Source organism: Coregonus lavaretus (genome assembly GCF_964263955.1).
Source record: "Coregonus lavaretus genome assembly, chromosome: 10".
In the NCBI taxonomy this organism is placed as follows: Eukaryota; Metazoa; Chordata; class Actinopteri; order Salmoniformes; family Salmonidae; genus Coregonus; species Coregonus lavaretus.
The window spans coordinates 53966675-53978923 of NC_139997.1; the positions used below are offsets into that span (position 1 = coordinate 53966675).

At 40.6% G+C, this 12249-nt stretch overlaps 1 protein-coding gene across 2 annotated transcripts in view; it reads right to left on the reverse strand.

The window, feature by feature from the left end:
* The window catches only part of LOC311135757 (glucocorticoid receptor-like), a 91786-nt gene that overhangs the window by 14215 nt on the left and 65322 nt on the right, over positions 1 to 12249 (reverse strand). For both annotated transcript variants that reach the window (XM_084169808.1, XM_084169809.1), the window contains exons 3-4: positions 3075 to 3241; positions 333 to 359 (exon numbers count right to left, since the gene is read on the reverse strand). In XM_084169808.1, the coding sequence (XP_084025934.1) occupies positions 333 to 359; positions 3075 to 3241 (194 nt within the window). The remainder of the gene's footprint in view (positions 1 to 332; positions 360 to 3074; positions 3242 to 12249) is intronic.

Here is a 12249-nt window from a genome sequence, read left to right on the forward strand (position 1 = left end):
TGTGAAGTGCATTTTTGATTTAGGATGACAATAACTTGATCAAGTGCAAACAAATCATTAGAATCATTGCAGTTATAACGCTATTGGGTTTTGTGCAAAAATACATCCCTTAACTCTCCTAGCGAAGTGATGATAGACCCACATTCCAAGCAGGAATTAAAACAGGATTTAAAGCCAAATTACATTATGAATGATCAAATCACAAATTCATGCAAAGAAGGACACAGGAGAGACTGTGCATGTTTAATCTTGTATATCAGGTCAGTTTTCCAGTACAATGATTGAGGAACATTAGTAAAGCAGAAGCATTATTAAAGGTGGGTTTTATTTACCATCTGTGTTTTGTCGTGCTCTCCATCCTTCACCATAGCGACAACAACCGTAGAATGGGGGAAGAAAGACAAAAAGAACAGATATAACATATTATTGCTTAAAGTATATCTCAATTCAAGTATTAAAAATGCATTTCTTTACAAATAGTAAATATTACTTACTTGGTAATTTACACCAGTAAACGTTACGTTGTAATAATGTATACAATATGTTGTGATTATCCTTGAAATTAAAAAAATCTTGCTCAGATATTGTTATATCTGTTATATTTGTATTTAAACTCAAGGTTAGAATTTTACAATAAACGGATAGTCATATTCTTTTGAATACAATTAACACACTCATGTATGCACTTTCATGTGAATTAAATGGTTGTGTTAAACTATACTGTAAATACACCTCAACATAAATACATATATTCAGATGGCCCTGAACAATGACAATAGGGGTAACAATAGCATTGCTGCCCACTTTTCAAATATTCAGAGCAATTCAATGGACTTCAAAGGGGATTGTAGTGAATGGTACATAGGTAGTGTCTGTGGTAGTGAGCTTGGAATAACAATGTAGGCTACGTTAAAGTTGCAATATGTAACATTTTGGGCGACCTGACCAAATTCACATAGAAATATGAGTTATAGTTCTGTCACTAAGAAGCGGTAGATCTGTTCCATGTGCGCTATTTCTATTCTTCCCGTTCTTAAGTTTCGTTTTTGTGTCTTTTACTTTTGGACTTGTACACCAGCTTCAAACAGCTGAAAATACAATATTTTTGGTTATTAAACAAATATTTAAGTGGTTTACATGGTACAATGATTCTCTACTCTATACTTGCTTGTTTTGTCACAAACTGAAATTAGGTGAACTATTATAATTCGTTGCCACAACACTACACAATATGCAGACTCTTTAAGTGGTGTCCTTACCTATAGGATAGCCAAAAGCATACCGGTTGGTTCTGTATTCAAAAGAGGGCTTTTTTAATGTTTCATTTGAGTAGAATATTTTATTGAACAAATGTTGTTAAATTTTTTAAGTTTAGGAGGAGAGACATTTTAGGTTCACACAAAATAATCAGAAAAGGTTGCCTTAGTATTACACCAACTAGGAGTAGGCTAGTGTCTCATGGTTTTCCATAAGGCTGTGGTGTCTGTTGCTATTTTTGTGTCCAGCCCATAATGTTCATATACAGTGCATTCAGAAAGTATTCCGATCTGATTCAGAGGGGTTGGGTTAAATGCGGAAGACACATTTCAGTTCAATGCATTCAGTTGTACAACTGACTAGGTATCCCCCTTTACCTTTCCCTTGACTTTTTTCACATTTTGTTACGTTACAGCCTTATTCTAAAATTGATTACATTTCTTTTTTCCACCTCATCAATCTATACACAATACCGCGTAATGACAAAGCAAAAATAGGTTTTTATAAATTTTAGCAAATGTATAAAAAATAAAAAACGGAAATATTACATTTACATAAGTATTCAGACCCTTTACTCAGTACTTTGTTGAAGCACGTTTGGCAGCAATTACAGCCTTGAGTCTTAGGTATGACGGTACATGCTTGGCACATCTGTATTTGGGGAGTTTCTCCCATTCCTCTCTGCAGATCCTCTCAAGCTCTGTCAGGTTGGATGGGGAGTGTCGCTGCACAGCTATTTTCAGGTCTCTCCAGAGATGTTCGATCGGGTTCAAGTACGGGCTCTGGCTGGGCCACTCAAGGACATTCAGAGACTTGTCCCGAAGCCACACCTGCGCTGTCTTGACTGTGTGCTTAGACTCGTTGTCCTGTTGGAAGGTGAACCTTTGCCCCAGTCTGAGGTCCTCTGCGCTCTCCAGCAGGTTTTAATCAAGGATCTCTCTGTACTTTGCTCCGTTCATCTTTCCCTCAATACAGACTAGTCTCCCAGTCCCTGCGGCTGAAAAACATCCTCAAAGCATGATGCTGCCACCACCATGCTTCACCATAGGAATGGTGCCATGTTTCCTCCAGACGTGACGCTTGGCATTCAGGCCAAAGAGTTCAATCTTAGTTTCATCAGACCAGATAATCTTGTTTCTTATGGTCTGAGAGTCTTTTACGTGCCTTTTGGCAAACTCCAAGCGGGCTCTCATGTGCCTTTTACTGAGGAGTGGCTTCCGTCTGGCCACTCTACCATAAAGGCCTGATTGGTGGAGTGCTGCAGAGATGGTTGTCCTTCTGGAAGGTTATCCCATCTCCACAGAGGAACCCTGGAGCTCTGTCAAAGTGACCATCGCGTTCTTGGTCACCTCCCTGATCAAGGCCCTTCTCCCCCTATTGCTCAGTTTGGCCGGGCGGCCAGCTCTAGGAAGAGTCTTGGTGGTCCCAAACTTCTTCCATTTAAGAATGATTGAGGCCACTATGTTCTTGGGGACCTTCAATGCTGAATAAATGTGTTGGTACCCTTCCCCAGATCTGTGCCTCGACACAATCATGTCTCGGAGCTCTACGCACAATTCCTTCGACCCCATGGCTTGGTTTTTGCTCTGACATGCACTGTCAACTGTGGGACCTTATATAGACAGGTGTGTGCCTTTCCAAATTAAAGAGTCCACATGTTGTGTAATGTTGTGTCAACGAAAGTACTAGTGCAGAACTCAATGTACATATCACCACAATAGATTTGCCTGTACGTATGTTCTACTATAGTCGGTCAATGAAGGGGAGGACTGTGCATGAATGGAGTTGTGTGCGTGGGTGTTTATTATGTCACCAACCTTCAACGGCCCTCTTGAAGAAGACCTTGCAGCTTCCGCAGGTGAGGACTCCATAGTGGCAGCCAGAGGCCGTGTCCGAACACACCAGGCAGATCTTATGGGTTGGACCGCTGTGCTTGGCAGGGGCTGACGACGTGGAGCCGCTGGCCTCGGGTCTGGCCGTTGGACTGCAACACAACAAACACAACACAGAGGTCAATATCACATCAATTCAAAATGTATTCATAAAGCCCTTTTTCAACAGCAGTTATTTAACTTTTACAAAGGTGTATATTGCTCAGATCCAGACACAGCTATAGGCTAAGAGTCCTGCATCGGGTCGGTTCCCTGCAGTTGACCCTCCCCCAAAAAAATCAGCTGGCGGGTGGAATGAAAACATTCTTTCAAACCACGGGTCGGCTCGCAGTTCAGAGCAATTATATTGCGGGTCGGAAACATTTAAGATCTTTATTTATATTTATTTTTACAAACCCAGGACCTTGTTATGTTGAATTGTGTTGCAAATTCCATTAGGCTATGTGAGCGGTGAGGCAGACCTACCCTAGGCTACCAGCCACGCAGCGAGAGACTGGAGCAGCGAACTGTCCATTAGTAACCTATTTGTGTGGTGCTGAAACATTCCTTATTTGTCCATGAACATGCAGAGCTTTGTTCTCTTCCGCCACACGACAATATGTCGCCAAGTTTGTTTTCCCTGACTCCTAGCTCATGCGAAAATGGCTAACGTAACGGTGGACAAGGACGACAACAACCTGGTAGATGGATATTCAACCTGAAAAAGTGCACACAGGTATTTGTTTACATTAATTCAGGCTTTCGTTCATTTGACCATATGCAGGCCATATCAAGTTTAAACCTGTGCAGCTGGTAACAGTTTGAGTAGCCTAGCCAATAGCCTATACATGTAGCCTATAGCCTATTCGATTCTGTGAATTGTTTATTTAAGTTTAAATTAAACTATTTAATTATGTCAACAATATTGAATGTAAAGGTATTGTTTGTCGGCAATATGTGTTCATTAGGTAAGGAGGGTAATTAGAAGGCTCTGTTTCAAAGCGATTTGAGAAAATAATAAGATACGCCTATCGTTCTTAATTCATGGCATGGTTTTCTTCTATCCAAATGTCGAATAGACATGAAAACAAATTAATTCATGCAGGGAATGGCATTAAAGCCTACTACTCTGGAGTCATAACAACAATTCAATAAATGTCACGGAACAATTCTATGCGGGTGTGTCAGGTTGCAGAGAAAAATCTGTCCTGATGATGTCGGCTATGGGGCGGGGCTCGGAATTGATGTGGTCGGCGAGGGGCGGGTGCAGCTCCAAAAAACTGACCCGTGCAGGACTCTAATATAGGTAATTTATGAGGGATTATTGAATGTCTTCTGCAAAAACAAATCAAATCAATTTTTATTCATCACATGCGCCAAATACAACTGGTGTAGATTTTACAGTGAAATGCTTTCCCAACGATACAGTTTAAAAATAATAATAATAATAATAGTAACTGACACAAGAGGAATAAAATAAAATACACAAGAATGGAGCTATATACAGGGAGTGCCAGACCAATGTGCAGAGGTGCAAGGTATTTGAGATAGATAAAGGCAGGGTAAAGTGACTAGGCATCCAGATAGATAATAATACAAGTCAAATAAAGAACAGAGTAGCAGCAGCAAATGATGAGTGCAAAAGTGTGTGTGAGTGTGTATGTATGTGTGTTTGTGTTGTGTCGGTATGCGTGTGTGTTGTGTGTGTGTGTTTGTGTGTGCGTATGTAGGTGTATGTGAATGTGTGAGGGTTTTGTGTGGGAGTGACAGTGTAGTGTGTGTGTGTGAGAGTGTGTATATGGAGTGTATACAGTGCATTTGGAGCCTGTTAGTCTGAGAGCTGATGCTCTGGTACCGTTTGCCGGACGGTAGCAGAGTGAACAGTCTATTGCTTGGGTGGTTGGAGTCTTTGGCAATTTCTCGTGGAACTCATAGGCCAATACAGCAGTCACGCTATAACTTCCATTGTCAACTAAGTAAAAATACATAAAGCCGACAAAAAAAGAAGAAGTTGCAAATAAAAAATGCAGGTTCTTTCAATTTCATTCATCTCGTTACTCAGCCCTTTCTATATGTCTTTAGCTATTCCTTTTATAAATTCCCCATTACATATGTTTACTAATATTGACATATATAATGGGGAATTGATAAAAAATAAACAATCAATCAAAGGCCAGACAATTCACACAATGGATACGCAAGAATTGTCGGGAGACAGCTGAGCCATTCTGGAGAGACTCGCCTATATCTTCACCACATACCCCTCTTCTTCTTGTTTCAACATTTTAAATTACACTCAACACACATTATCTTCACACATATTTTTTATTATTTTCACTGACAGCCGCAAATCAATAATCAGCTAGGCCTATTGCCACACGTGCTTCCCAAATTGCGGGCTTCCCAAATAGGCATAGTCCTACAAGCTTGTGATTTGAAACAATCCACAGCTATACATATATATATATTTTTTTATAGCTAATGATCCTCGATTCCTCTGTGGCCAAGTCATGCTTTCTGGTGAAGTATTTGAATGCTTTTATTTATTTATTTATTTATTTATATAATTTTGTCAAATGTATTTCAATTTACTTCCCTAGCCTATTCGACCCGCCGCCTATGAAAAAACTTCCTCATATGCCATTTCTCTTCTGTTCTATTGGTTTTCGTATCAACTTTATTTTGTTGTCCAGAAGACAAAGGCCTAATCCTAGTCATATTAGCATCCCATCCCAGTTGTTGGATCTTTAGATTCCCCCTCTTTCTAAGTTTCTAATGGAGATTTTCATTTCTGTCACATATGGAACCGCTTTCATCAAATGCACTGTTTAGAATGGAGTTTTCCCGCGAATTGCATTTTGGCAAATGTTTGAAAATGACGTTTTATTGGCTGATTCATTACAGGAGTTGCATGTTCTGTTAAGATGAGTTACCATAATCTAAATGTGATTTCTGTCATTCTGAGCACCGTGGGTGGACGCCCTAATGGGTTACGCAACCAATGCATGGGTCCAATTTTTTACATTTACATTTACATTTTTAGTCATTTAGCAGACGCTCTTATCCAGAGCGACTTACAGTTAGTGCATACATTATTTTATCGAACCCACAACCCTGGCGTTGCAAACACCATGCTCTACCAACTGAGCTACATCCCCTGCCGGCCAAATCCCTCCCCTACCCTGGACGACGCTGGGCCAATTGTGCGCGCCGCCACATGGGTCTCCCGGTCGCGGCCGGCTACGACAGAGCCTGGATTCGAACCAGGATCTCTAGTGGCACAGCTAGCACTGCGATGCAGTGCCTTAGACCACTGCGCCACTCGGGAGACAATTTCTCAAATGGCCGGTAAATTAAAGTCTTTCCGGTCACGTTGTCCGGCGCCACATCTCTTTCCAAACATAAAAATATATATATACAAAAATGTATGCTAACAAAGTACTAGCAAATTCCTATAGAAGACGCTAGCTAAATGTTAACAAGGGGATTGATTGTTTCTTCTGTAACCAAGAAGCTTGATCTTGCAAGTGAGTCACCTAGAGTAGGAACATCAAACGTTCAGCCTGCTGCACAGACCCTACGGATGCTCTTAGTCTAGATTCTAGAGCGCCTGACTAAATTGTTCTTAGGAGCATTTTTTAAATGGTCTCCATGGTTAAAGTATGGTTAAAGTAGGAAGAAATGTAAAGTGGGGAAAAAAAGTATTTAGTCAGCCACCAATTGTGCAAGTTCTCCCACTTAAAAAGATGAGAGAGGCCTGTAATTTTCATCATAGGTACACGTCAACTATGACAGACAGAAATGTATTTGCAAATTATGGTGGAAAATAAGTATTTGGTCAATAACAAAAGTTTCTCAATACTTTGTTATATACCCTTTGTTGGCAATGACACAGGTCAAACGTTTTCTGTAAGTCTTCGCAAGGTTTTCACACACTGTTGCTGGTATTTTGGCCCAATCCTCCATGCAGATATCCTCTAGAGCAGTGATGTTTTGGGGCTGTCGCTGGGCAACACAGACTTTCAACTCCCTCCAAAGATTTTCTATGGGGTTGAGATCTGGAGACTGGCTAGGCCACTCCAGGACCTTGAAATGCTTCTTACTCCTTCGTTGCCCGGGCGGTGTGTTTGGGATCATTGTCATGCTGAAAGACCCAGCCACGTTTCATCTTCAATGCCCTTGCTGATGGAAGGAGGTTTTCACTCAAAATCTCACGATACATGGCCCCATTCATTCTTTCCTTTACACGGATCAGTCGTCCTGGTCCCTTTGCAGAAAAACAGCCCCAAAGCATGATTTCTTCAAACCAAGCTGCTTACCTATTGCAGATTCAGTCTTCCCAGCCTGGTGCAGGTCTACAATTTTGTTTCTGGTGTCCTTTGACAGCTCTTTGGTCTTGGCCGTAGTGGAGTTTGGAGTGTGACTGTTTGAGGTTGTGGACAGGTGTCTTTTATACTGATAACAAGTTCAAACAGGTGCCATTAATACAGGTAACGAGTGGAGGACAGAGGAGCCTCTTAAAGAAGAAGTTACAGGTCTGTGAGAGCCAGAAATCTTGCTTGTTTGTAGGTGACCAAATACTTATTTTCCACCATAATTTGCAAATAAATTCATTAAAAATCCTACAATGTGATTTTCTGGGAAAAAAATTCTAAATTTGTCTGTCATAGTGGACGTGTACCTATGATGAAAATTACAGGCCTCTCTCATCTTTTTAAGTGGGAGAACTTGCACAATTGGTGGCTGACTAAATACTTTTTTTCCCCAATGTATGTCATTGTTGTAAAAATGTGTGAGTGTGCTACATTTACTTTCCTCATAAATAAAAAATATTGAACTACTGACATTTCATTATGTTATATTACGTACATTTCCCTATGGTGGACAAGGCGTGTTACTACATTACACAAGTTTGCATTTTCACCACATAACATTTTGTGGAATTACACATACTTTTTACCTCAGATTGGAGATGTTATTATAAAAGTGTAGTCATTACACTGCCACTAAATCGATTGCTTGAATCAGATTAATATATTTGGCTTGGTACTGTTGATTTTGTCATACGCGCCTGTCGTCGCAGGACTTTTAAATTGCCTTTTTCAAACTCAAAATGGCACAGACAATTCACGGCGCTCTGTATAAAAGTCGCTGGCCACAAATTAAAACACGGATTTGACAGTCAAGCGATCACGCAAATGAAATACAACCCGTCACTATTTAGAACTACCTGTGGAGAGATGATTCGTTGAAATTAAAGTGTTGCGTTTCCTATTTCGTATTGGCCATCTACCGTAAACATTTTCCTACAAGGAAATGAGTTGATAAAAGCCTACTACAGGTTCTCATTAATTTACAGTTACATGTACTCTTACCCAAGTTCGCTGTGGTTTATCTTTTCGCTGTGTGTTTCTCTTTGCTTATTTGAGCTTTTCTTGCCATAATCTGGATTTGGTCTTTCACCAAATAGGGCTATCTTCCCCCCTACCTTGTCACAACACAACTGATTGGCTCAAATGCATTAAGGAAAGAAATTCCACAAATTAACTTTTAACAAGGCACACCTGTTAATTGAAATGCATTCCAGGTGACTACCTCATGAAGCTGGTTGAGAGAATGCCAAGAGTGTGCAAAGCTCTCATCAAGGCAAAGGGTGGCTATTTGAAGAATCTCAAATATAAAATATATTTTGATTTGTTTAACACTTTTTTGGTTACTACATGATTCCATGTGTGTTATTTCATAGTTTTGATGTCTTCACTATTATCCTACAATGTAGAGAAAAAAAAAAGAAAAACCCTTGAATGAGTAGGTGTGTCCAAACTTTTGACTGGTACTGTATATATATGCACACATCATTATTTTATTTTCAGTTTTCGAAATTGGGTAGTGCATTATCAGTTTTCCTCTTGTCATGTCAGTCATTGCATACCTTAGAGAGCTATTTATAACTTGTAAAAAACGTCCAGATCAACTAGCCCATGTCAGATAGTGTTTTAGATAGGTTTTATTGCCCATAGACTTTGTTGTAATGTTTGAGTCACTCAAATATCACATGAATACACATTAGACATGGCAAAATGTATAGAATTGCAAGAAAATAAGCATTAAAACGGCACAATTTCCTCTGCACCCCATGACAAAATCTGTAGAATTGCAGGAAATAAGCTTTAAACCTGCAACATTTTCTCTCCGCCAAACAAGAGGGGTGTGAACAGTTTGTGTCATGAACAGTGCTTGTGCCCAAAGAAATAGATGTGGCGGGGGCGCGCGATGTTCCCCAATGCTGTAAGTGAGGCTTCAGTGAAAAAGTTAGGGAACCTCTGTTTTAGAAGAGCGCAAACGGTACATGTCGCCGCAGTTATCCCAGTTGCATTGATTTAAATACAATATATACTGAACAAAAATATAAAAGCAACATTTAAACAATTTCAAAGATTTTACGGAGTTACAGTTCATATAAGGAAATCAGTCAACTGAAATAAATTCATTAGGCCCTAATCTATGGATTTCACATGACTGGGCAGGGGTGCAGCCATGGGTGGGCCTTGGAGGGCATAGGCTCACCCACTTGACAGCCAGGCCGACCCACTGGGGAGCCAGGCCCAGTCAATCAGAATGAGTTTTTCCCCACAAAAGGGCTTCATTACAGACAGAAATACTCCTCAGCACCCCCCACCACCCTTCCTCAGACGATCCCACAGGTGAAGAAGACTGATGTAGAGGTCCTGGGCTGGCGTGGTTACAGGTGGTCTACGGTTGTGAGGCTGGTTGGATGCACTGCCAAATTCTCTACCACGACGTCGGAGGCAGCTTATGGTAGAGAAATGAACATTAAATTCACTGGCAACAGCTCTGGTGGACATTCCTGCAGTCAGCATGCCAATTGCACGCTCCCTCAAAACTTGAGACATCTGTGGCATTGTGTTGTGTGACAAAACTGCACATTTTAAATGTGGCCTTTTATTGTCCCCAGCACACGGTGCACCTGTGTAATAATCAACTTCTTGATATGCCAGACCTGTCAGGTGGATGGATTATCTTGTCAAAGGAGAAATGCTCACTAACAGGGATATAAACAAATTTGTGCACAGAATTTGAGAGAAATAAGCTTTTTGTGCGGGATTATCATTTTTTGCTCATGAAACATGGGACCAACACTTTACATGTTAAGTTTAGATTTTTCTTCAGTGTATATGTGAGTGATTAATTTGCACACGCTATTGATTACAGTAGAACACAGGTGTCAAACTCATTCCACGGAGGGCCGAGTGGGTGCGGGTTTTCGATCCTTCCTTGTACTTGATTGATGAATTAAGGTCACTAATTAGTACGAAACTCCCCACACCTGGTCTTCTAGGGCTTAATTGAAAGGAAAAACCAAAAACCTGTAGAAAAAACTAAAACCTGGAATGGGTTTGACACCCCTGCAGTTGAACATGCTAATCATTTTCAGTCTGGAGTGACCACTTGGTAAAAATTGGAGCGTGAGCAGTTGTTAAGGTACTAATTTAGCAAAATACAAGTAATCTGAACACAGGTGTGTGGTTTTCAACATATCACTTATTTCAGCATATTGTTGATTCATTTTAACATTAAAACCGGTGTTTTGACACTCGGGTATAATTAAAAAATACATTACAGGAAGCAGCAACAGTATCATTTTTAACATATGTTTTAGTAATATTTTTACATAATTTTTTAACAGGATTCTACTTCATCAGATAAGAACGAGCCCAAAAAAAGTGCTATGATTTATTGATTTTGATGATTAGTGAAATTGTGAAAATTAGTTTGTCTTGCCTACCTATAGCTAGTAAGTTAGCAAATCAAATGCATAGCTGGAGCCCTGAGCTGAAGAAAATGTATTGGCACTTAGTTATAAGATATTTCGCTGGCAAACCGTAGTACATTTCAAGTGTAACTTTATCACCTCTCTTGTGCTGCTCAACAGTGAATGTCACATCACAAAACTTCCATTTGCTCCATGTGCTCTTTGTAAACAAACATACCATGTATCCAATGAATTTTAGTTTAAAAAAAGAACAAAATGGGACATTCTTGAAAATCATAACGTAGGTATTTTGTTATACCGCCCAAGCGTTCCTACCCTAGTTTGCTTTGCCAACACAATAGACGGGGCTTATGGCCTAACGTCTTTCAAGATACATGGATGGGTGACGTATAGACTAGGGCATGGCATTTACATTCAATATGAGTCACGTGGCTGAGGCCCAACGACTATGACCTAAATTCAGAGGCTGTGATGTTATTGGAAAGACAACACTTGTTTATAGAAGTGATAGGGGCAAGTTAGACGTTGGCAGAAAGCCAAGCCATTTACAGCTAGGCTGGATTTCAGGCTGACTACAATGCTGCTTGACAGCTCATTCCATGTGCCTTTGGAAAGTGACCACCAGGGTGAGACTCCCACCCATTCCAATACCCCGACCACCCCTCTCTACTAAACAGCCTACTCCCTCTCTCTCCTCCCTCTGCATCACAGAGCTCTGTGGCACTCAGCCATGCAGTGTCAAGCGTCATTAGGAATGCCCCTACATTGCACCAGAGAGCAATGAACACACAGAAACACACACTACTGTACACAGACACCATACAAACACACAGACTGCAGGCATATGCACAGTCAAATACAAAGGCAATCCCGACCCACCTACACAAAAAATACAACACTGCAATATGTGTGAATAGCATAAAAGTGAAAAAAGCTATGAATTGAGGTTGCAGATCAATTACCTTCGTTAATCTATGGCAGTGTCTAGACTTGACAGTATTCTGATCATGGAATTCTGAACACATGCGTCTACACCAATCATTTCTATATACACTAGATGACTGGCAGGGGGTGCTGCTTTGAAGCCACTGCGCCTCCATCTTGGCATTCCCCAACCATAAAAAAAAAAAAAAAAGGGAAGGCCCTTTCCTGTTTCAGCATACAGAAATGGTTTGTCGAGATAGGTGTGGAAGAACTTAACTGGCCTGCACAGAGCCCTGACCTTAACCCCATCGAACACATTTGGGATGAATTAGAACGCTGACTGCGCGCCAAGCCTAATCGCCCAACATCAGTGCCCGACCTCACTAATGCTCGTGGCTGAAT